Source organism: Aspergillus fijiensis (assembly GCF_003184825.1).
Source record: "Aspergillus fijiensis CBS 313.89 unplaced genomic scaffold BO72scaffold_30, whole genome shotgun sequence".
NCBI classification, from domain to species: domain Eukaryota; kingdom Fungi; phylum Ascomycota; class Eurotiomycetes; order Eurotiales; family Aspergillaceae; genus Aspergillus; species Aspergillus fijiensis.
The window spans coordinates 22714-46486 of NW_024469006.1; the positions used below are offsets into that span (position 1 = coordinate 22714).

At 53.6% G+C, this 23773-nt stretch overlaps 6 protein-coding genes across 6 annotated transcripts; 3 read left to right on the top strand and 3 right to left on the bottom strand.

Annotated features, from left to right (window-relative positions):
• Positions 1 to 3188: 3188 nt before the first annotated feature.
• On the top strand, positions 3189 to 5272 carry BO72DRAFT_511932 (glycoside hydrolase family 18 protein; the record flags this gene model as incomplete). Its single annotated transcript, XM_040949427.1, has 7 exons — positions 3189 to 3374; positions 3432 to 3532; positions 3606 to 3859; positions 3921 to 3950; positions 4004 to 4053; positions 4102 to 4162; positions 4227 to 5272. 7 exons carry the CDS (start codon positions 3189 to 3191, stop codon positions 4883 to 4885), a joined length of 1341 nt encoding a protein of 446 aa, XP_040800222.1. The 3' UTR covers positions 4886 to 5272.
• Positions 4939 to 6080, bottom strand: BO72DRAFT_448990 (ubiquitin-ribosomal 40S subunit protein eS31 fusion protein). The gene is made up of 3 exons (XM_040944918.1): positions 5692 to 6080; positions 5332 to 5612; positions 4939 to 5268 (listed from the first exon to the last, which is right to left on the bottom strand). The coding sequence occupies exons 1-3, from the start codon at positions 5783 to 5785 to the stop codon at positions 5179 to 5181; spliced, it is 465 nt and encodes a 154-aa protein (XP_040800223.1). The 5' UTR covers positions 5786 to 6080; the 3' UTR covers positions 4939 to 5178.
• Positions 6081 to 7173: 1093 nt separating this feature from the next.
• On the top strand, positions 7174 to 9981 carry ace2 (putative C2H2 transcription factor (Swi5)). Its single transcript, XM_040939177.1, has 3 exons — positions 7174 to 7329; positions 7413 to 8175; positions 8237 to 9981. Exons 2-3 carry the CDS (start codon positions 7482 to 7484, stop codon positions 9889 to 9891), a joined length of 2349 nt encoding a protein of 782 aa, XP_040800224.1. The 5' UTR covers positions 7174 to 7329; positions 7413 to 7481; the 3' UTR covers positions 9892 to 9981.
• A 1070-nt stretch (positions 9982 to 11051) lies between these two features.
• On the bottom strand, positions 11052 to 12770 carry BO72DRAFT_448993 (RMD1 family protein). Its single transcript, XM_040944919.1, has 2 exons — positions 12258 to 12770; positions 11052 to 12162 (listed from the first exon to the last, which is right to left on the bottom strand). The coding sequence occupies exons 1-2, from the start codon at positions 12606 to 12608 to the stop codon at positions 11119 to 11121; spliced, it is 1395 nt and encodes a 464-aa protein (XP_040800225.1). The 5' UTR covers positions 12609 to 12770; the 3' UTR covers positions 11052 to 11118.
• Positions 12771 to 12926: 156 nt separating this feature from the next.
• On the top strand, positions 12927 to 17719 carry BO72DRAFT_448994 (CLH domain-containing protein). The gene is made up of 4 exons (XM_040944920.1): positions 12927 to 13372; positions 13427 to 13453; positions 13509 to 16875; positions 17041 to 17719. The coding sequence occupies exons 1-4, from the start codon at positions 13028 to 13030 to the stop codon at positions 17343 to 17345; spliced, it is 4044 nt and encodes a 1347-aa protein (XP_040800226.1). The 5' UTR covers positions 12927 to 13027; the 3' UTR covers positions 17346 to 17719.
• Positions 17720 to 17924: 205 nt separating this feature from the next.
• Positions 17925 to 19017, bottom strand: BO72DRAFT_486842 (uncharacterized protein). Its single transcript, XM_040947957.1, has 4 exons — positions 18790 to 19017; positions 18678 to 18737; positions 18589 to 18615; positions 17925 to 18522 (listed from the first exon to the last, which is right to left on the bottom strand). Exons 1-4 carry the CDS (start codon positions 18857 to 18859, stop codon positions 17975 to 17977), a joined length of 705 nt encoding a protein of 234 aa, XP_040800227.1. The 5' UTR covers positions 18860 to 19017; the 3' UTR covers positions 17925 to 17974.
• Between the last annotated feature and the right edge of the window lie 4756 nt (positions 19018 to 23773).

Genomic DNA, 23773 nt, shown 5'->3' on the forward strand with positions numbered 1-23773 from the left:
TACAGTACCGGTTGGAAAGCGTCCACTGGATGCATGTTTGTCTATTGTTGCTCGGCGCTGGTCGCTTGCAATCGATGGGTTTCGAGAAGGAAAAGCTGTCTTGTGTGGAATGTTTGGGCTTACCCTTTTGTTTTGTGGTTTTCAGTTTCTTTCTTGTCGTGTTTTGAGTATGTGTTAACGGTTTATGATATCCCTGGGTATGATGCTTTACGCTAGACGTGAATTGATTGGATGGATGTGTTTTCAACTCGATGTACTCGGACTATATTGCATAACTTCTTTTCTGTTTCTATTTTTTCTGCTTGGAGTATATCTCCCTACTCAAAGATCGAGTGTGACTCGTCTCGGTTCTTCCCCGAACAAGCAGGTCAATATTTTGAGCCCACTGTATAGTGAGTGCCCTACATAGTTAGATGGTGACATCGTTTACTGTAAGTTACATTTTCCAACCGACGGCAAACTCCGTTTCGCTTCAGTGGGTCCGGCGGTTAGAAGTGGAGACGAGTAGGGAAACACCATGTCTGACTGTGTTCTTGTTTAGGAATGGGACACTACACCCGCAGCGGATGTACAGTGCAACTCAAGCGGCATCATGAGCGCATCAAATCCATTCATCTACCGTGGGTACCTTAGGACCTGGTAGAGTACAGAGCCTGAAACAAGCAACCGGCCAAATATCTTGCTATTAGCCAATCCCGATTTGCGGATTCAAGGGCGAACATCGGAGCTGGACAGTGGGGTTGGTGTTTTACCATTGACTGTACGCACAGTACTATCTGTAAAGCTCCTCTGCCGGAGATACCGAACGTGCATTTAGAACCGTGGAGTCGGGGATTACCTTAAGACGAACAGCCCAGCTGAATACTTACCTGATCCTTGAGTCAGAGTCGACAACCCCCACAAGAAAAAAAAAGGGCTGAGAATTGGGGGGACTCATCCGTGTGCCGCTGCCGTTTTCTACAAAAGATTTTTTTTTAGCACGGGAAAGATGCATGGTGCGTTGTTCTTTATTTTTGTTTTTTCACTCTGATTGGATTTTGGGAGGGGATGCCAGCCGATGTGTGGCCGTGCAAATTGAGAAAAATTGATCTGGATGGATGCTGATTGCTGAAGGAATGGAGGTTAATAATGATGTGGCCAATGGGATGGGGTTGGGTGGGGGTCAATGGACACTGCTGGGCTGCGGGCAGGTGGAGGGTTCAGCTGAGGTTGTACGGAGTACGGATACTTGTGAGGGAGAGATCCACTTATTCCCGTCCCGTTGCTTTGCTTGTTGTCATGTTGGGTGTATCCATGATGTAGCGAATTACAACTGGGATGGGGTTGGGGCTGTCGGTCGGTGGGAAATGGATGGGCAGAATTTGCGAAGACGTTGTCAGGGCGTTAGTGTTTTCTTGATATGGGAGTATCTGATATGAGTACAGTACTACCAGGTCAGGTTGGGATGGCCACGAGGGTAGGGAGTGGCAGCCACGTTGTTTCCTGTCCATGGTCACTAGTCACTGGTCACTGTTTCTGTACTCAACCATTCTGCCGTCGGTGGTTTCTTCCTGATGCCCTCATGCAAGGAACCCCTGTTGTTTGCCTCAATGCATGATGCACCTTGCACTGCTGCTGAGATCGATCTCTTCATTCCCAGATATGCATCATGCACAGGGGGCTGGTCTCTTTATAATCAACTGGGAGGTGAAAAGTGCGCGCGCGTCGGGGGACGGACTACGTCTTTGAGCAGGTACGAATATCTCCTCTTTCTGAAGTTGGTTTGTGAGTGGCGACTCGCGAGGGATGTTACCTTTATTGGGGTTTATCCACTGTGTTTCTAATCTGGTCATTGGGATACAGAATGCTAGTGTGTCACCGGATTAGTCCTCGAAGTTGAATGACCCTCGGTTTTTGGGGATTTGAATGGGGAAGTCTGTTTGTCTGGGAGCCAAATACCAGGTTTGGCTTTCATGTGGCCCTTCGTTCAGCCGGTTCGTCGCCGTGGGTGTATTGAATGGGATATATCCAAGTCGGAATGTGGATGTCGAAGCCTGAGGCAGGCGGAGGACGGATCGAGTGCTGCCCTCGCTTCGTGAGCATGCCACGGATACACTCTCACTGGTACTTCCTATCAAATCATACGGTATCGACTCAGTCACTGAAGAGAAGTGAGGTATGGACTTGGGATCGAATCAACAGTTCCAAGAATAGAAGTGTCTATCCGGCGGCGGTGCAACTGTGGCTAGGCGGGTGGAGCAAAGTGGCTTGCCTGCGCCGGCTTATGTAAATGCGCTGGCGGATCGGGTGACGACATGAATCCGAAGCTAACTAAAAGTAAATAAAATAATAAGCATGAATGTGCAGGGCCCATCGATAAGCTCTTCTTGGAAACGCCCGCAATAAATGAATCATATCCTCAAACTAGGCTCTTCAAGGGTCCTTATGCATCGATCATGCTGTATAACTGTGGCTGCAGTCATGCCCTGTATGACTCTGCCATGCTGCCAACTGTGACGGATGCACTGTCTGAAGAAGATGCGATACTGCAATCCCCGCGTGGTCGACTTTGAGTTTCGCACCCCTGGTTGTTATCACGAATAAGCGTATCTAGCCGAGGGCCAAATTTCTTCACAGAGTCTCAAGTGATGGGGATCAAAAGGGTTATCTGTCATGCGAACCCGGACCTAGGCTCGATCCTCGAGGGGAAGACTCCCAATCTGATCGTCCGAGGCTCGGGGTCTTGAGCCGCCTGCCCAAGTATGGACCGAATGAGCTGAGCATCATGATCCAGACGCATGACGGCGATCAAAGAAGTTTGAAGTTGTTGAGGGGCGAATCATGGGAGTCAAGGTTGCAGCATCTCATCACCGGGGACGGGGCAGGTAGCATTAAGGTAGTGGAATCTCAAACCTAGAATCCTTTAGTGAACCTTGGGATGGTCTTCGGGCTTGTGTGGCATGACTTATTGGTTGGTAGGGTAGGTAGAGCAAAGTAAATTGGTTACTAACCGTCCAACTAAACCGCCAGGCCAAGGCGTCCGCAGCGGGATCATCCCCGGAGGCTGCCAGAACTCACGATCCACCAACGTCACACTTGATGGTAGGACGCCTTAACTGCTTACCCCCGGGAGGCTACAACAAACGACCATCTCGTTGGCAAGGCTACATTTCACGCACTATTTAAGAGTTGAACTCGTCCTGCAGATTATGGCCTTCTCTGCATCCGTTCATTTCCTGGTTATCCTAACCATTGTGCTCATCTTCTCGTTCCGATACTTCGGCGACAATCAGACAGTGCCTCCGCTGCATCATAACTCCACAAGTACTCTTGTAAATACTACAACACCAGCTATGTCTTCCGGACTCAAGTCGGTGGCGTACTTCGTCAACTGGGTAAGATTGCTGCCTATCTCAATATGGGATGTACTCTCGATGCTGATCCATTCTCAGGCGATCTACGGACGCAACTACAACCCCCAGGATATCCCCGCGGACAAGTTGACCCATATACTCTATGCCTTTGCCAATGTTCGCCCTGAAACTGGCGAAGTGTGAGTTGCCAACTGCTATTTATCTTTCCCACTTCCTCCGCTACAACAACTCCGCTGACATATGCATCATCAGCTACCTTTCCGACACCTGGTCGGACATTGAGAAGCACTATCCCACTGATTCGTGGAACGACGTCGGCACCAACGTCTATGGTTGCGTCAAGCAGCTGTTCCTGCTCAAGCAGCAGAACCGCAAGCTGAAGGTGCTATTGTCTATTGGTGGATGGACTTATTCGTCCAACTTCCCTGGCGCAGCCGCCTCGGATGCTAACCGGGCCAACTTCGCTACGACGGCCACCAAGTTGGTCACAGACCTTGGATTTGATGGTATCCAGCCTCTCTCGTCTTCCTGGTTGCATGGCAGAGTTACTAATGACATGTTTTGCAGGTATCGATATTGATTGGGAGTACCCAAAAGGTTGGGTTCGATGCTCCTGATACGTGCGAGGTATAGTGCTGAGACGCAGGCAGACGATACCGAGGCCCAGAACATGGTCTTGCTCCTTCAGAAATGTCGTGAGGTTAGTGCATCGCTTCAAGGGACGAATGATGTATGCTAACTGCCCTAGACGCTGGACAACGCCGCGGGTGCCAGCAGAAAGTTCTACCTGACCATCGCTTGCCCTGCTGGTAAGTACTAACCATAACCATAGTCCCGAGATGAAGGTAGTCTCCGATATCTGACTCTCTATAGGACCGGACAACTACACCAAGCTCAAGCTGTCCCAGATGACGCCGTACCTGGATTTCTACAACCTGATGGCGTACGACTACGCCGGGAGCTGGAACACCGTCGCGGGCCACCAAGCCAATATATATCCTTCCTCTGACAAGCCCGCGTCGACCCCTTTCTCGACCAATGAGGCCGTGAACTATTACACCCAGGTTGGCGGAGTCCCATCGGCGAAATTGGTGCTGGGAATGCCCCTATATGGGCGTGCCTTCACCAATACCGACGGACCCGGCACCGCCTTCTCAGGCGTCGGAGGAGGAAGCTGGGAGAATGGTGTCTGGGACTACAAAGCGCTGCCCCAGGCTGGTGCCACTGAGAATGTGGATGCCAACATTGGCGCGTCTTGGAGCTACAGTTCTAGCGCTCGCACCATGATCTCGTACGACACCGTCGCCGTGGGAGAGCAGAAGTTGAATTATATCAACCAGAAGCAGCTCGGCGGTGGGATGTGGTGGGAGCTTAGCGGGGATAAGGGAGGTAAGACTGCGAACAAGTCGGACGGCAGCTTGATCGGAACGTTTGTCGAGGGGGCGGGTGGGCTCTCGTCCTTGGACCAGTCGCAGAACGCACTGTCCTACCCGGAGAGCAAGTACGACAACCTGAAGAAAGGTTTCCAGTGAAGCCCCGTACAGATGCACCATATGACAAGGATATAGTGCCCAGTTTGACTTGCTTTTTTGGACATATACACGAGTTCTACATAGTCTTAAGGATTACATAGCTTAGATGGGTTTTTTTTTCGAAATTTTTTTTTCAATTTGATTTGTCTTAAGGTCACTATGGAACGATCAGAACGCACACGTCCCATACACCTCACATATCCAACCCTGCAACCTTCACTGTCCTAGTTCCACGGGGAAAATCGAAGCACATCCAGCTGGAGCGAAAGATAGGCGACTTGTCAAAGGCCAATTTACTTGGACTCGTCGAAGACGTAGGTGAGGTGGCACTTGCCGCAGTACTGGCGGTTGTGCATGGCAGCCATGAAGATACCGGCACCGCACTGTGGAGGAACAAAATTAGTCAACTGAGTCGAAGAGTGATAGGAAAAGATGGGCAAACATACCTCGGGGGAGGGGCACTCGCGGCGAAGACGCTCGATCTTGCCATCACCGTCGACCTTGTAGTACTTGAGGACGGCGAGCTTGGTCTTCTTGTGCTTGTGCTTGATCTTCTTGGGGGTGGTGTAGACCTTCTTCTTGCGCTTCTTACCACCACCACGGAGGCGGAGCACGAGGTGGAGAGTGGACTCCTTCTGGATGTTGTAGTCCGAAAGAGTACGGCCGTCCTCGAGCTGCTTACCAGCGAAGATCAGACGCTGCTGGTCCGGGGGGATACCCTCCTTGTCTAGATTGGGGGGGATCTGTCAGTGGATGTTGTCCTTCAAAAAGGGATTGCGCATTTTTTTTTTGCCGGATAGACTCACCCTGGATCTTGGACTTGACATTGTCGATGGTGTCGGAGGACTCCACCTCAAGGGTGATAGTCTTACCCGTAAGGGTCTTGACGAAGATCTGCATCTTGATGAAGGTCTGATAGCAAGGGCGACAGTTAGTTCTTGTGCCTCGTTTGGGGATGGCCTCTGCGAAAAGAGATTTTTCCAGAAAAAGTTCATCCCCTCATCATCATGCAGGCTTCTTTTTTCGCCTCCCGAATCATCTCACACAGAAACAAGATTTGCACAGTGCGAGATGAAACGAAGGGGATACAGAAAGGGGCATGGATGAGGATGAACATCCTGTTATCGCCTCTTTCTCAAGGCAAGTGTAGGGGGCGTTCACTAACCTCGACAAGACTTGTCTTCCTAAACCTTCAGTGACGATCGTGAAGGAGAAATATCTATGGTGGAGGCCGTTCGTTAAAATCGGTTGTGCGATCACGTGGATTGGAGTTGCCTGTTCAAGGTTAGTGCTCCTGTAATCGGATAATCCGCCCTCCGGGTACTCACAGTCATGTGACCAGGACATCTATCATGTGACTGTCCTCGATCCCCAGCCTCTCTCCAGGCTCTGCGTCATTGCTGCCTGAAAGGTCGGGCGCCCAGTCCGCTGGGGGCATCTTCCCGTCGGCAAAAGCCCCGGAAACGATATCCAGCTTATCCAGCTTATCCACTCCACTCAGTTTCGAAGCACAAATGATATCGTCATCACCGTCAACATTCCCTCTTTCCTTCACCACCCCCCCACTCACCCTGCCTCAGCTGCAAGATTACTCATGATCATTCAAAGCGCAGGAGGATTGGCGTCAATTATTTGAAGAACTATTGCAGAGATAGGGAGCGTCAATGAAGTACTCAGTAATAACGTTTCGAACCCTCACTGCCCACAGGCGGCTTCGATCCGCGACAGGATGGAACTGCCATCGGGAGCTGAACCGCGGTGCAGCCGGCGTCTGGAACTCTGGATCGCGCAGGGGAACACACCCAGGATCACAGATAAAACCGGCTCCTTGCAGGGCCCGATCAACTTACGGCCTAGAGATGCTAAAAGTGCTAAAAGTGCGTTCGGACCAGGGCGCGATCCACTGCACTGGCGGGCTTCCATGCCAAGGGGCGCTGGTTGTCCTGACGCCTCAACCCAGCCGCGTTGCTACGCCAACGCCGCCATTTGTTGATCTGAACCGTGGTCGGTGGATCGGGATAGCTTCATCATCTCCATCCACCTACCTTGGTTCCCACCTCTAAATACCCTTAGACATCCTTTGTCTTGTCTCTCCCCCAGCCTTCCTGCCTCCGTTAACCCCGGAGCTTCAAGACCGTTTCGCAACCGCGACAGGAAAGCTCTAGAACCTACAAAAAAAAAAGAAGGCTGCTTCGGCTGCATCTTCCACTGCATTGACGATCCAGAAGGACCACCGCCAGAACCCACTTTGCATAGATCTGACGCACAGTCTACTTTGATACTTTGAAACTCTCTCTGTCTCTTCCATCTGTCCTGCCCTAGCTTAAACACCTAGACTTCTGCGCGCGTGAGTTCCTTTCTACAAGAGATCACCGACTGACACAATTCCAGGGCGGTTTACTACCATCTGCTTGGCCCAGCCTTCTGGCTAGCGCTGCGAAGAGGTTGGTACTCCTATGCTGAATGATGTTTTTATGGCTCGCGCATTAGCTTTGATCCAGCGGGCTTACACCTTTATAACCTGCAGAAGAAGTCAGTCAAGTCATCGGCTCAACAATTGCGACCAGCGCGCGAAGATTCCAGTTCTTTCTCCATCATGCTGTCTGCACCGCACAGCAACTATCAAGAACGACATCGTCAACATCGGAGACAGATCTCAACGCCATCCGCTCTTGATGCCGTTAAACCTCCAACTCTTCCCGCACAGGCAATGCACCGATTTCACGCTCATCGCCGAGGCCAAAGCTTCGATGCGCGCGCTATGCGCGTTCAGCGATCGCAGTCCATGCAAGATGGTACCATCACTACTAACGTAACAGTACCGCAACCGCACCCAACCATGTTGGCACCCGCTCAAGACCACCGCTTTCTCCAAGTCGCGCAGCCAACTTTCCCCCACCATCCAGCGCCCATGCCCATGATGGCTGAATGCCAGGCTTTTCCTCAAGAAGACTTGCAATCCTTCGCCGCTCGTCAAAGCCAAGGAGGCCAACCAAACATGCCTTACATGAACGCAAACTTTATCAAGGTCGAAAGCCAACCAATGAACATGTCGCTCAACCTCATGCAACAGCAGCAGCAGCTCCAGGATGCGAAACTGTCTTGTCAAGCGTCCTTGGAGGGCCAAATCTTGGACAATGGAGCTTGGGATGTCTACCAACAGAACAATATCGCTGCAGCATTCCAGCAGCAACAAGCTAATGCCATGGTAATGGACGCAAGACGACTGTCGGCGGCACCTGCCATCAGTCAGCCGCACCCAGTGCATGCGCCAAAACTTAGCAACGGACGTAAGTCCCCGAAGATATTTGTCCGTCTCAATATGGCTCGAGGCTCTGACTAGTCGTGCAGAATATGCCCAGATCACACCTGCGGCCACCCCGTTCAAGCAAACAGTGGGCCTTGCGCACTACAATCCGGACATTCAACCTTCCCCAACTAAGGAGCAAAGCCTCTCCGTGTCCGGTTCCGCGCAGGCGTCGTACATGCAGCGCGCGAAGTCTCTCCAAGGAGTAGTCGGAACTACGTTCTCCCAGCAGAAGTTTAACATGCCCTCTCCCCCTACTACAGCATCTTTTGAAGTGGATACCTTTGATACTTTTGACTATGAGCAGGGTTCTAACATCGAAGTTCCTAAGTCTGAGAGTCTGTCGCAAGGGCCGTTTGCCTCGTCGTCATCAGCCTCGTCGTCCTTCGCCTCGTCACCAGAGCTCGCCGCCATGCCATGTCCTGAGGATGGCAGCGGAAAGGCACAGAAGCTCCCGATCTATCCTGCGACCCCCAACCGTGTGAATCACCGGAAGACCCCGAGCGCAACCCCTAGCACCACAGCCAAGCCAAAGCTCTCGCCGCGGGTCGCAACTATCGATAGTCTCAACCTAGACGCTCGCGTACAGGCATCAATCAAAGAAACCGGTGTCACCATCGACGAGATTGCGTCTTATATCCACGGCCCGGACCCTGAAGACGGCAAATGGGTATGCTTGCACCCGGGGTGCGGACGTCGCTTCGGCCGCAAAGAGAACATCAAATCGCATGTGCAAACCCACCTCGGGGATCGGCAATACAAATGCGACCACTGCAACAAGTGCTTTGTCCGTGGTCACGATCTGAAACGGCATGCGAAGATTCACACCGGCGACAAGCCCTACGAATGCCTGTGCGGTAATGTGTTCGCGAGACACGATGCGTTGACGCGACACCGACAGCGTGGTATGTGCATTGGTGGCTACAAGGGCATCGTGCGCAAGACTACGAAGCGTGGTCGTCCCAAGAAACATCGGCCCGAGATGGATGAGAGACAGGACAAAGCAGCCCGAACCCGTCAGCGTATCGCCGAAAAGGGGTCTTTTGATTCCTCTGCTTCCGACTCCTCGCGCAGCACCCCTCCGTCTGATGTCTTCGAAAGTATGAGCCTTCACGGGTCGAGCCCCTCGGAGGAAATGCCGGTTTTCAGCAACCCTAACTACTCACTGCCTCCGGAAGTATTCACCTTCACACCGCCCGCGTCTCCAGGCCACAGCACCGGGAACAAGCCGTCTCCGGCCCAAAGCCACCGATCGCTAAGCCCTACCACCGAGGACGAAATGCTGCCTTCGCCGATCAAGCAACCCCTGCACCGATTGATGTCCGACTCCAGCCTTCCCTACTTGTCGGATCCCGAGTCGTGTACCTACACCGATGGCTCCGGCTCAGTCACCAATGGTCTCTCTTCCCCGCATTCCGCCCCAACTCTGACCGATTCGTCCGCTGGCTCCGAGCTTGATATCTTCATGAGTCAAGAATCGACTGCGACGTTCGCTAAGCAAGAATTCAGTGACCTGACTGAAACAGACATGGCCGCCTTCCCCGATTACGTGAACACGGCGACCTTCGAGACCGGAATGGACCTCTTCCCCGCGAAAGGCTATCCTTCGGGGCCTGCCATGGGTGACGATTTCTTCTTCCAGTTCCAAGTGGACGAGCAAGCCGCCGACGCCGTGACCAAGGAATTCTTCATGGATTGAAAAAGATACAGACGACAGCTACGATCACGATCTCGAGGTGAATTTATAACGACCAAACCAGCAATTTGACGACGCGATGACCTCAGGCTAACGCCCTATGTGCAACAAGACTCTTGACGATTTAGGACTGAACGATTTGGAACCATGCATATAAGATATGACCCCTTTGCCTTTTGCCCTTACCTATCTAAAGACCGAGACGACCCGAACATATGTGTACAATGTTTCCCACGAAGAACCCCTCCACCCCCCCAACCTCTGACTCCGTTTCTGAACCACTTCGATTGATTTTTTACCTGTGACAAAAGAAAATGTTTTGCTTCGCTGCTGCTCCTTTTATGTTCCGTGTCTATCCCGGACGACCGACTCTCGCTCTTTGAACTTGCAAAATACCTGATTCTATGATTTGATGCTTTGCAAACGAAACCCATGTACGACCAACCCCCACCCACCCCTTCAGGACTTGTGGAAATATGCCCTTTTGCCAATTTACGGAGTTTCTCTTCTACAGGTCGTCCCTTCGTTTTTGTTGAATGCTTTTTATGTGTGGATTTTTCCGAAATGAATTTTGAGATTTATGCTATTTTGTGGATTTGAGAAACCTCCTTAAGATTCTGTGTCCCTTATTCGAATGTTGATTTGATTTGACCTGATTTCTCGAAACGGAACTCTGTTCTTACCCACTTTTTTTCTCTTCTTCCTGTGCTATTCTGATTCCGTTGTGCTCCACAATACCTCTCTGTTCATGTTGTTTTGTGTATGCGGAATGGGATGGAATGGGATTTTCCTTTCTTTCTCGAGGCATTAATGCGAGATTTAACGAAAAGACCTCGGACACTCGTTTTTCTTATTTTGTGTGTATTTGAAGCTTCTTTACTTTACCGTGAATTTCTTTACGAATCTACTAATCAACTCTTTAATCATTGATGCCATTCCGTCTCGTCCAGTGTGGTAATAGCTCATTGCTTCATTGAGCCGTGCGCTGGGCCAAGGAGGCGGCACTGCTATGGTTCTTTGCGATGATCCACCCACCCTGGCGGGTGTTCCATTTTACTCGTATGAGTACTTCTGTATGCAATTAGGAGAAAATGTCTTACGCCATATTCGCAAAGTTGTACAACGAGAGTGAAGTCCGCGTTGAGGGTATCATAAGTAGTCGAGTTGGATTGTCATAATGTATGTACAGTACATGAGTTGAGGGGGTTTTGTTTTCAATGCTGGGCCCCCTCAGTCCGAACCAGCTTCGTTGGATTGCTGCTTCTCCTTCTCCTTCTCCTTCTCCTGCTCGTGGACGCGTTCCTTCCATAGCCGGAGGACCTCGAATCCCACCTCGACGGCAATGAGCAGGATGATGATCCATTCCAGGCGCAGGCCGTGCGTCTCGCTGAGCCGCTCCCGCAGCACACTGGCGATCTCCTGGGCGTAGTCCATCTTCTCGTTCAGCAGCTTGATGCGGATGCCCACGTCGAGCGCCCGCCCGACCTGCTCATAATAACCCTCCAGCCCCAGTTCATGCCGACTGTCCCAGAAGATGTCCGGCAGGGAATCGGTCAGCTCGGAGTAGAGGTTCAGCTGCGCGCGCACGCTGAGGAGCTGGCCCGTCTTGCGGAGGATGAAGTCGCGGGTGAACGGGAGGCGCGAGCCCTGGGAGAGCAGGGTGGGGATGGGCCGCGTGGACTCGAAGTAGTTGGAGAGCAGGGACTCCAGCACGGCCAGCTTGGTGCTCCGCGCCAGCCCGGACGAGAAGGCCACCTTGGTCAGCACCGTGTCCACCGACTGCTGCCGCCGCGCCGAGGCCGTTCCCGGGTTGTTGTCGTTGCTGTTGCTGTTGTTGTTGTTGTTGTCCGGCCGTGCACCGAAGCTCGGGGCCGGTTTCGTCCCCAGCACGATCGTGTCGCCCTTGATGCTGCTGTTCTCCCGCTGTGGATCCTCCACGTACTCCAGGTCCTCCGTCTCCAGCTCGTCCACGTGGGCGCCCCGCGCGGCCGCCAGCAGCGTCCGCGTCGCCAGGAACGAGGTGAACGCCTCCGGCAGCGACCACGCCACCACCGTCCCGGACGGGAAGACGAACAGATCCCCGACCTCGTCCGGCGCCAGGTCCGACGCGTTGGGGTTGCTCACCCGCCGGATCGAGTCCAGCGGCACCTGCACGTGCACCACCTGCGGATACAGACCGGTCTCGTAGGGGTCCGGCTCATAGCCTTTCAACTGGAGAATCTCGCGCACTTGGTGGATGTCGAATTGTTCGGCCACGGCGTAGGCGGTGATTGTCTTTATGCACCAGAGATTTAAAAAAAAAGTTAGCGATGCCATGAACCCGGGGGAGGGGGAAAGGCGGAGGGCCGGAGGGCTGGAAAAAGAAATACCTTGACCTTGTATAACCCCTGCTCCCTGAGTTGGGCTTTCGATAGGATTCCGTCCTTAGACCGTTGCGCCTCAACGGCAACCCGCCGCAGCGATGTCTGTGCCGCTGGTGTCCGGCTGCTCCTCTTTCGCTGCTTTTGACCCTCGAACTGGAGTTGCTCTTCGGCATTCTCGCCATTTCTGGACTGCTTCTGCGCGAGAGAAGCATGTGTAGAGAAGGTCTGTTTGCGTCGAGGAAGAGCGCCCAAGAGAGGTGAGGCTTGCAGATGTTGGCTTCGGGGCTGTTGCGTAAACCTAGCAGCCACCGAGGGCCAATAACTCATGGAACCGACATAATAGGGTCGAGCGAACATGCTAACGCCGCTGATGACAGAGCCAGAGAGACCGGGATTGTGTCGCTAAGTAGTGGGTTGTGCCATACCAGACCGTTGCGACGGTTTTGGTGTGAGTGTGACCTAATAATGCAATGCTTGATTGTTTGACAACGATCGATTCTTGATTGAACGATGAAAGCGAACCGGAGAGAAGAGCTTACTCATCAGGGCGGTCGAAGCATTTAAGATGATGATGATGATGCAGTTGGGTTAGCTTTCGACTAACCCGATCGGGGTACTACCTATACTACTCCTCGGGCGACCCGACCGGGTTCTAGCTCCGTCTACCACTTGACCGCCGCGGCTGGGCTGGGAATCTGGGATGCTTCTCCCCCCCCCTACACAGGCGCCCCAGTCTTCACAGAGCAGAGCTAAAGCTCCCGCATTAGGCTCTCGCCATGGACGCGCCTGGCGCGACAGAGGCAACCGGGACTGTCCGCCAGGACGGTCACCCTCCCGACTCCCACCTTAGCCGAACCACATCCGAGGACAGGAAACACCGCTCCCAGCCTGCTGAGCTGGACGAGACGGACCACGGTCACAACGACGAAGGAACAGAAAGCGAAACCGAAGCTGGAGATGATTACCATGAGGAAGACGACGATGACGATGACGATGACGACTCGGAGGAAGACGAGGACGAAGAACCACGTCTCAAGTATGCGTACCTGACCAAGCACCTCGGGGCGGTGTATCGCAACGGAGATGCAACAAGCGCCTTCCTAGCTGCTGGGGACAAGATGGTAAGATCGTACACCGGAGCTGACAAGAAGAAAACATGCTAAGTGAACGTCTAGGTAATTGGCTCGCATAATGGAAACATCGTGAGTTGGTCGTTGTTCGGGGTCGGGATCATGCGAACACTGACAAGCTCCGCAGCATGTACTGTCGGTTCCTCAATTGCGTTCTCTTCGTGTGTATCACGCGCACTCTGCGAGTATCACCTCAGTCTCCATCTCGCCCTACCCTCCTCCTTTACCAAACGTGAGACCCGAGTATTTTGGCCGATTCGCAGATGACCCAGATCACGCCTCCTCCAAATTATCCTCCGGCGCCGCCAGCCTGCGTGGCAGACAAAGAACGAACCAACCGGCCATCCCTCCGACGCCTTCCAACTCAATCTACATCGCGACATCCTCCATCGACGGGAATGTCTGCGTTGCATCTTTGCTCGATTCGAAAGACGTCCTTTTGCGGAACTTCGGGAGACCCGTTCAAGCCGTCGCATTGTCGCCGGAGTACAAGAGTGATAGGACATATCTGTCGGGAGGAAGGGCGGGTGATCTTATCCTGACTGTCGGAGGCCGAGTCGGGGTGAGCACAAACTCGACGACCATGGGCGGCGCTGCGGCCGCCGCCTCGAGCTGGCTTGGGTCGATAGGCCTCGGGTCTAACACTGGGAAGGACACCGTGTTGCACGGAGGCGAAGGTGCCATCAGCACGATCAAATGGTCCTTGTCGGGTAAATATGTTGTGTGGGTCAATGAGGAGGGCATCAAAATCATGCGATCAAACCTGCACCTCGATTCGTCTGACGCGGAGTTCGCTTGGAAGCGCATCAGCCATATCGATCGTCCCAACCGTCCCGGCTGGGAGGAAATGGCCAGCGTGTGGAAAGCACACGCTGAGTGGGTGGACGAAAACTCCCTGGACCTTGATGACAGCCTGCAAACCAAGGGAGGCGTCACTCACACTGAAAGCTCGGCACCGACCCATCCAACAATCGTCACAGAGAAAGTGGAAAAGCTGGTCGTGGGATGGGGCGGTACCGTCTGGGTCATTGAGGTATACCCTGATAGACCAAGCAAGAATAACAGAGATCACAAAATTGGATCGGTGGAGGTAACCAGAATTCTACGGACTGACTGTGTCATCTCTGGGATCTCCTTGTTTACACCAAAACTTCTAGTCGTCCTTGCGTACATGGAAGCAGAACAGGAGTCATCCGAAGACGACCGCAGCAAGCATGGTGGTCGTCAAACTGGAACGCGTCGTCGCCCTCGAGGCCTGGAACCAGAGCTTCGAATCATTGATCTTGAAACGGAGACTGAGCTCAGTGCCGATAGCCTTTCAACGAGTCGCTTTGAGACCCTCACTTCCTCAGACTACCACATGTGTATCCTGCCCCCATGGAAAACGAGCGTACCTGCTTCGCAGCGGGGAGCTCTAGAGACTATAGGAAACGGTCTCTGGGATGCTACATTCTATCCGGTGCGGCTTTTCAACTCTGGGGCTAGTATTCGCAGTACGACCAGCAGTGGCGACAAGGGCTCCAGTAGGGCGCCGAGCATTTTTGCCTCACGACGAGTACCTGCGGAGGAGCCTCTTTCCAAAGAGATCCAGGACATGGCAGGGAGCATTGGACCCAAGATTCTCGTGCACAGCCCGTATGATTGCGTGGTTGCGTTGAAGAGAAATCTTGCGGACCGATTGGCCTGGCTGGACGCACATGAGAAATACGAGGAAGCATGGGCATTGCTCAAGGAACATCCCGAAGCAGCCGGGACCGGGAGCGAAATGAATGACACCGTACCCGGAACGCTTTCAATATCCCAAGGAAGCTTTGGGGAATCGTTCATCGACGATGCAGCTTCTGTCATCACCACAACTGCTCGAACGACCGCATCCGCCGCAGAGCAAGAGAAGCGTCGCATTGGAGAACTGTGGATCGAGCAGCTGGTCGAGCAAGACCAGTGGCCTGAAGCCGCCGAGGTTTGCACGAAAGCGCTCGACACTACACACCGATGGGAGCATTGGGCCTGGAAGTTCGTTGAAAAGGATAAGTGGGATGAGATCTCCCCTGTGCTGCCCCTGAACATGCGCCCACCGTTATCTGCGAACCTCTATGAGACCATACTCAGTCATTACGTTGAGCACAACCGGCCCAAGTTCAGCGAGCTGGTCGACGAGTGGCCGTTCGACCTCTTCGACGCGAACAACGTTGCGACAGCGGTGGAGGAGCAACTCGGCGAACTGACCACGGAGACGGATGACTGGCGGATCTTGTCCAAGTGTCTGGCTAAGTTGTACCTGGCGGGCGGCCACTATGGCGAGGCGCTCCATTGCTACATCCGCCTCCAAGACGCCGACACCGCGATGGCTCTGATCCGGGACCACCGTCTACTCGACACCTTAACGGACGACATTCCCGCGTTCATCCTCATCCGAGTCTCCAAAGAGCAGCTGAAGTCGGCCCCCACGTCCGAGCTCGAGGAGCTCACAGCAGAGCCGATCAAGCTACTAGTGAGCGAAGCATACACTGGCATCGTGCGGCCGGATCTCGTCGTCGAGCAACTCCAAGCCGCCAACCGGCTTCTCTACCTCTACTTCTACCTCCGAGCCCTCTGGCGCGGCGAATCCCTGCCCCACGGCGTCGCCAAACCGCGGCGGGGCCATTTCGCCCACATCCGCGACGCCGCCAGCAAGCTCGCGGCGGACGAAGGCAAGGCGCTCGTGGACAACTTCGCGGACACGGCCGTCGAGCTGTTCGCCGACTACGACCGGCCGTTGCTCATGGAGTTCCTGCAGACCAGCACGGCGTACGCCTTCGACCTGGCGGTCAACATCTGCGAGACGCGCCACTTCACACCCGAGCTCATCTACCTGCTCTCGAAGACGGGCCAGACGAAACGCGCGCTGAACCTCATCCTCGCCGACCTCGAGGACGTCTCGCAGGCCATCCAGTTCGCCAAGGCCCAGAACGAGCCCGACCTCTGGGAGGACCTCCTCGACTACTCGATGGACAAGCCGCGCTTCATCCACGGCCTCCTTGTCGAGGCCGGCACCGCCATCGACCCCATCAAGCTCGTCCGCCGCATCCCGAGCGGCCTCGAGATCGAGGGGCTCCGCGACGGCCTCACCCGCATGATCCGCGAGCACGACCTCCAGGCCAGCATCAGCCAGGGCGCCGCCAAGGTCCTCCAGAGCGAGGTTGCCGTCGGCATGGACACCCTGCGCCGCGGCCAGCGCCGGGGCATCAAATTCAACATCATCGAGGAGGAAGGCTTCAAGCGGCCCGTCACCGCCGGCACCATAGGAACCACTGTCTCTGCTGCTGCTGCTGCTGCCACCACCGCGGTCGCCACCAGCGACACCATCACTGAAAAATCCACCAACACCACCATCCCAGCAACAGCAGCAGCAGCCGCAGCAGGACCCACACAGTCATCAGCTTCTTCCATATCTTCCTCTACCGCCTCCCCAGCCGGTCGTTGCGCAGGGTGTAGTCGCCCCTTCCGCGCTAATGGTATTTACCCCCGACCCCTTGTACCTACCTTAAACCCAAGAGCTTCCATCAAACATCCCCTCCCTCCCCATTCACCCACCAACCCTTCCCCCTCCCGAGGAATAGACACAAAAGAAGGGGAAAACAAACCAACGCAGAATGCTAACTTCTCATCATGTCAAACAGAAAAGGAAATCCTCGTGGGTTTCGCCTGCGGCCACGTCTTCCACCTTTCGCACATCCACCAAACCGCCTCGCCGTCCACGAACAACAGCAGTCCGACTACCCCCTACAGCCGGTCGGCGGTGCACACGCCGCGGCCGTTCTCGCCGTCGCGCACCATCACCCTCGAGGACATTTCGACGGCGACCTCGAGGACGGTCGGTCCCAAGGTGACGACCGCGCGGTTGCTGCGCGACCGGGTCGGTGAGGGCTGTCGCATATGTACGCTGGCCAAGGAGCTGGATGCCATTGGGGATTCGGACGCGTAGGCGTAGAGGCAAGCAGGTAGGCAAGCAGGCAGGCTGTCTTAGTCTCGTGCATTGGGGATAAACCCCTCATGAATGAGGGGTCGGTGAGGTTTCTCGACTCAAGTTTGCCCTTTGGCTCGGATTGGCTTCAGGTGGGGGCGAGTGGCTACTGAGACAACGATCCTGACGTCAAGCAACTGTCTGCAGCTTCACAGCTGCACCCTCCTAACGCCATACAGCTACTTGAACGGAGGGGTAGCCATGATCGAGGTGGTATTGGTCGAGAACGTCAACCGATCAGTACGGTTTCTAAGAGACGACACGCCTAGGCCATGTATGTTTATTATTTAGGAGATACCCATGGTAGCAAGAAATTACTGTGCGAGCAACGTCCAGGTCTGACGACTTTTTTCTCAAATTAAATTAGGCGGCGACCAACCGCTTCAACTAGCAAAGTGACAGCAGAAATAATCCTGGGAGCGACAAACGTTACGCCTTGCGTCCCGACATGAGACAAATAAAGAGAAAATAGAAGCACCAGATGTCCGACAGCAAGGGGGAGTCAGGCTCAGTCACACGGGGTGTCCGTGCCCGAGTCCCCCAGCGTACGAGCCACTGATGAAATAGCACGAGAGCATCGAAAGGACCTCTTAGATACTCAAGAAGATAACGAAAGTTGCTGCGAAGGCCAGAAGAGCAGCACGCAGGCCACCATTACCGGCAGCCTCGCTCGAAGGTGGCGCGGTGGTGTGAGTTCCACTGGCGGCCGAGGAGGTACCGTGGGTGGTGGTCAGAGTGATAGCAGAGTGGGTGACGTCCTGCACACTAGACGAGACAGGGGAAGCCGAGTGAGAGGTGGTGCTGGGCAGACTTCCAGTCTCCTTGGTGTTTGAGGTTGGGCTGGGAGCTGCCTCGGTCTGGGAAGTCACGGGGGGCTGCGCAGAAGTCTGTCCAGTAGTGCCAGGCACCGAGGTAGGAGAAACTCCCTCGGGCTTCGAAGTCACAGGAGGCTGCACCACAGTACCAGGCACAGTAGTGGGATGAGCGGGAGGAACACTCTGGGTCTCCGAGTAACTCGAAGCCTGGCTAGTGGGGTTGGCAGGAGAGAGCCCGGTGGTGCCCGTCGCGGGTGGGTTCGCGGGACCAGTAGTGGAGATCACCGAGGTCGAAGTCTCACAGATGGTCTTGATGATGGTCACTATGAGAATGACGGGAGTTAGAATCTATGCTGAAGGCTTTGGACGAACGAGTCAGGAAAACATACCGTCGCGGGGATCGTGCTCATGCATGGCTGCGGGGGTAGAATGGTCAGAACAGCTGACTTCAGGCTTCTTTCTGAGAGTGATAACTTACCAAGAGGAATGGCAATGAAGGACTCATCGTCGTGCACTGTTCCAACGGCACCGAAGGTTTCTAGCAGAGTGTTAGCTAAAACCGTTGATAAAGGTGGTCAGAAGGCACTTACCGGAAGCCAGAGTCAGGGTCGCAAGGAACCAGATGGTCAACAAGACCGCAAACTTGAAAGGGGCGAACATCTTGATAAGAAGGGAAGTCTACGGTCGAGAGAAGGATGAAGTCAACGAGCGAGGTGATCAAAATTCCAGCCTGGAGGCTGAGATAGACTGGAACGAGTGTGGATGGAGGTAGCGAGCGTGAGAGGTGATGGGACGGGGGATGGGCGGGAGGAAAGAAGAGATGGAGGATGATGAGAACAGAGGAAGAAAAAAAAAACGAAGAAGGAGAGGAAGAGAGAAGATAAACAACAGCAGCAAGTCAGGTGTCGCAGTGAATGTGCATGTGCGTGTTATCGTGGTGATCCCAATTAGGAAAGGGGCACCAAGCGCACCTGGCACCTGCTCAGGGAGTATCACAAAGAGAGGGAGGCGGCCAATGGCCAGCCAGCAGTGAGAGACATGCCTTCATTCACTCCAAGACACGCAGCCAATGTCGGCTCTGGCTGGAGAAGAGCGCAAGAAGACTGAAACCGCATCAGAATGTACTGTATAGATGTACGGGATGACTGCGGTCTCTACAGTGCATTCAGCGCTTTGCACTAAGAATAGTACCTGCAGCATTTCAGCATTTACCAGCAGGTAGCGATTGTGCATGCAAGATAATTATAGAATGAGCACTTGCAGATGTCAAAGGCACTGTCAGTGCACATGCAGGTGGTCTCTACAATAGGTCAAAAGTACTCTCTGCTTATACTTCACTTCTCGGTAATACAAGTCACTGGATGAAACCTAAGTTATACCTCTATTCTAAATCTAGGGGTACTTCTCCATTTGATCGGAAAGAATAAGCTTAACAGCAGCCGAGCTTCCACGGCAGCTAAGCTCAAACTGGTCAAAGAACCCTGCCACTTGCACTATACGAGGAAGCACCAGGGGACTCGGAACCACCAGGCACTGCCGAACAGAAGAACCAACAGTACCCAACGGTACGTCAGTGGTGGCTGGTGAGTCTGTCTCATCTTGTCTTGAAGTTCCCTCTGCTCGGATTATTCTGCCAATGTGCCCCCTGTGGCTCAGGCCAAGCTACTCGGGGCAATCGGCAAGAAACTACCACCTCTCCCCGATTACTCGTCAACTTGTCCACCAGTCTCGTACCCTTTCGTACCCTTTCGTACCCTTTCGTACCCTTTCTCCCTTCCCCTCCTTACCGTCGCGGCTAATCCCCACTATTTATGACAGCTATGACATGACAATATGCAGCCATCTGCGTCTCATGCTTCCCGGAAAGCTTTTCCTTAGCGAATAGCTGGTCGATTCGCAACGAGGTTTCAAGCTAATCTCGTATCACAAAGAAATGGCAGGCCTGGATCGGTCTAGAATGTCCAGCTGCTCGAGCTAGCTGGGTATCAGCTCTGCCGGCTGGATGCATGGAGTCGGTTGTCGCGGCACCGCTCCCATCACCCTGAGGTCCAACCGATCTGCCTTCTTTGTTCCGGCCCCAGGAATGTGAGTGCTATACGTCTCGATCGATAATAACACCAGAAGAACGATAGAGAACAGTGATCGAGAACCACATTGCATGGTTCTGTCAGCCTTTCTGAAGGCGGGTGGTTTCCGAAGAAAGGGTATGCATCAACCCGCCGCCACGCAGCAAAATGCTCACCTTCCGGAGCTCAACCCCAACGCTTGAAGCTATTCCAAGTGACAGAACTTTGCAGTAACGGGGGCGACCCACTCTTATACAGCACCATCGTTCCTCTCTTCACCCCCTATTCTTATGACCAGTGACCTCGAATCGTTCGTCGTTGTTCCTCAAAAAACCTCCCTCTTGACGACATATCCAATCGCTTCCGCGATAGATCAGCAACGTTAGCTGCGGAGGTTATTGCAGATAAGCTACCGTCCCCACGGCTGCAGGTGTCACTATCCCCAAGACCGATCGGCCAATCAATGGACGATCGAGCAGAGATCGAGCAGAAGAGTCTGACAGTCCACGATCTCCTGTGGCAAAACGGTCTCCTCTGCCCCCCTTCCCCCCAGACGTCTCTTCACGCACGTTTAAAATCAACCTTAAAGCCTAACGGGACCTACCCTCTCCGGTACCTGCAGTCCAAACAGGAACGTTACCACCACCTGACAAGAAAGTTACTCTGAGTTCCGACGCTGTGGTTCCCGGACAAGCGACCACCTCGTGTCCGATGCTTCCGATAGATTGATAACCTCCCCCCTTCGGATCTATGAGGTGCAGCCCTAGCAAAGAATAATCAACACAATCTATAGGCGCCGGCTGACTGATCGGTTCACCACGAACTAGTTGGCTAGTTGATTTTCTGTTCCCCTGTCGATTACTCCTTCCGACTGCCGAGTAGATCCTACTCCAAGATCACTACCCCTACTTAGCGCGATCTTGCCTCACAATACAACACGCCTCATGACAGCCAAAACTGCTTCATGCCTTTATTATTCCCAATGTCTCATTCCATGAGGAGTCGTCCCGAACACTCAGGCATTCATTCCAGCACCACTGGGCGCCCCCGGCCAAGACAATACGAGCTGATACCAACGATACCCACCGCCCAGCGGTTCGGCGTCCGTAAGGCGTAAGCACGGTATGTAATTCGAATACCGCCAATACGCCCCTTCCTGCAGACCAAACGGCGCTAAACTGGGAGCAAAATTACCACAAGTGGAGACAAAAAAGCATCCCTCACACATCGGCACGATCCGTATGTGGAGTGGGGAATAATTTTCTCTCAGTCAGCCGCCGAGACCCAAGCACCACCGAGCCCACTCCCAGAGGGAAAAAAATCGGTGGGTTGCAGCGCACTGTGTCCGGATTTCCAAGGAACCTGACAGGAACTAGCAGAGCGAGTATGACGACATCGTACATTTCCGAGGTGCAAAAGGGCCAGATTTCATCCCCCCCTACCGAGTTTATGACGTCACTTTCAGGTCCAGCTGCCTCGCTCGCTCCTCTTGGGGGGGCCTGGACTTTCCCCTTCCCTCGTCGGCTCCCATCTGTTTTTCACTTTTCCCACCCCGGGACTTAGAAAGTGAGAAACAATTTGGAGGAGGAGCGGACAACAGAGAGATCGGGGGAGGGGGAAGGAGGGACGTGTCGGACCGAACAGAATTTCTTTTTTTTTGGGGGGTTTTCGGTTTTTTGCGAATTCAATCTGCGGAGTACCTTCCTTTTCTATTCTTTTCTTCCTGTACAGGAGTACTACTGTACTCCGTACATAGCAGTAAAATCCGGATTTCGCTCAGGGAACACATTCCCATTCCAATGCACTACTACCATTATCATCTGGATGTGAGACCTCCTCGTTGTATCGACAGTAGTGTGTACATATACATGTAACCCTAGTCCCAATAGTCCCCAAACGAACTTCCGCTTCCTGCGCGAAGATAAAACTAGAGTACTCGTACAGTATAACCAACACGGTCCGCTCAGATCCCTTTCCCCTCAAACCTCTCACACGAACCAAATTTTCAAACCAAAAAAAAAAAAAAAAAAAAAAAAAAAAAAGACACGATCATCTATCCCCTCGCATCGAACCAGACGCGCCCCCCAACGCAGAATTCCGAAACTAGACCTATGCCCAAATCGAGACAGCAACACCCCTCGATGCATTTGTTTACGAGTTACACACATACCAGTACATGAGTAGGAAAAGTGTGCTACTCCACGAGATCGGCACTATCGTTTCCGAGCGCAGTGATTGGTGGAATGGGCCCTTTGTCTGATCCTCTCAGCACGCCCGAATGGAGGCTCGGGGACTCGGTACCTACCTAGGATACAGTACGTGTCCGTCCCCAAAGGAAGGGGGGAGGGGGGGCACCCGAAAGAAACAAGAAAACCTAGCTGGACTGAACCGCCGGCACTCAAAGTCTGGAACAGATGATAAGCAGCGGGTTGGGTTTCGCTTCTTAGCGATCCGTCGATCCATATACACGCTTGAGCCCGGCAAAAGTTGTTCCATTTGTCTTCTCGAAACCCAGGAAGAGGGAAGGGAAGATGGAAACAGATCCAGCGGGAATAAGGAAATCCATAAGGTACCGGTACCGGTACCGGTGCCAGCAACATTCGCGTCCAAGTGTGGTACACTGTGGGATTTCGAAAGCCAAATCAAAACAATGACCAATATGGTACCGAGGACGGGAAGGGGGAGGGATAGTGGAGAAGGAGAACAGCCCGGGCGATGACGTCACCGACATCCTCGGCACATCTGAAGTGCAATAGTCGGAGTGGGAGTGTCCAGTTGTCGCATAGCTAATCCCAACCCCCATCCCCAACCCATTTGGCGTCCGTCCTCAGGATATAGCAACTAAGACACATCCATTATAGACCGGGGTCATCTTGAACCGATCCTCCTCCTCCACCGAACTTCGATCAGGAAGGTGCATAAAATACGGTACCCGCGAGCATATCCTGGATGAACTTCTGGGATCGACTCGATCAAGTCGGGAAGCTTCCCCCGATCTCCGACCTTTCTTCTGTGGTCTCCCCCAAAACAACTGACGAGTAACCCAGCCAGCCAGCCAGTCAGCCCAGCCCCACAGTCCTGCTAGTCGTAGTAGTCCAGACATCATCTTACGAGTACTCCGTACTCCGTAGAGTAGATACTGATTGATAGCCAAGAAGTCCAAGCGATACTTCAGCAAACGCAACCGCAAACGCAAACCGCAACAACTCTAGCGCGCCGCGTCCCCTCCCTGAGACATGCACTAAAACCGCAAAAAAAGTTCTCCACTCCAGCAAAGACGGATTCGGGACTAAAGAGTGCATCAACCAGTTAGTGGCTCCGCGAGTTTTTGTTTTTGTGTGTGCACACCGCACCCGAAGCCCATCCATCAACCACCGATTATTTACGGACGGGGGGGGGGGCGGTCTAGAACCTCATTTTCGACCACTCAACATGCAAGAAAAAGGAAAGCCCTTCGGCAAGTTGAGGAGGAGGACAGGACAACATGCATTGGAACCGCAGGACTACT

Excerpts from the sequence above, each read along its gene's own strand:
- BO72DRAFT_448990 (XM_040944918.1), bottom strand. The coding sequence starts at position 5,785 with ATGCAGATCTTCGTCAAGACCCTTACGGGTAAGACTATCACCCTTGAG. Across the intron at positions 5,613-5,691 it reads TGTCAAGTCCAAGATCCAGG|ACAAGGAGGGTATCCCCCCG; the intron begins GTGAGTCTATCC and ends CCCCCAATCTAG. Across the intron at positions 5,269-5,331 it reads GCGAGTGCCCCTCCCCCGAG|TGCGGTGCCGGTATCTTCAT; the intron begins GTATGTTTGCCC and ends GTTCCTCCACAG.
- BO72DRAFT_448994 (XM_040944920.1), top strand. The coding sequence starts at position 13,028 with ATGGACGCGCCTGGCGCGACAGAGGCAACCGGGACTGTCCGCCAGGAC. Across the intron at positions 13,373-13,426 it reads TAGCTGCTGGGGACAAGATG|GTAATTGGCTCGCATAATGG; the intron begins GTAAGATCGTAC and ends GTGAACGTCTAG. Across the intron at positions 16,876-17,040 it reads TCGCCCCTTCCGCGCTAATG|AAAAGGAAATCCTCGTGGGT; the intron begins GTATTTACCCCC and ends CATGTCAAACAG.
- BO72DRAFT_448993 (XM_040944919.1), bottom strand. The coding sequence starts at position 12,608 with ATGTTCGCTCGACCCTATTATGTCGGTTCCATGAGTTATTGGCCCTCG. Across the intron at positions 12,163-12,257 it reads AGGGGTTATACAAGGTCAAG|ACAATCACCGCCTACGCCGT; the intron begins GTATTTCTTTTT and ends TGGTGCATAAAG.
- BO72DRAFT_486842 (XM_040947957.1), bottom strand. The coding sequence starts at position 18,859 with ATGTTCGCCCCTTTCAAGTTTGCGGTCTTGTTGACCATCTGGTTCCTT. Across the intron at positions 18,616-18,677 it reads CTTCATTGCCATTCCTCTTG|CCATGCATGAGCACGATCCC; the intron begins GTAAGTTATCAC and ends CTACCCCCGCAG. Across the intron at positions 18,523-18,588 it reads TGAGCACGATCCCCGCGACG|TGACCATCATCAAGACCATC; the intron begins GTATGTTTTCCT and ends TCATTCTCATAG.
- ace2 (XM_040939177.1), top strand. The coding sequence starts at position 7,482 with ATGCTGTCTGCACCGCACAGCAACTATCAAGAACGACATCGTCAACAT. Across the intron at positions 8,176-8,236 it reads GCCAAAACTTAGCAACGGAC|AATATGCCCAGATCACACCT; the intron begins GTAAGTCCCCGA and ends CTAGTCGTGCAG.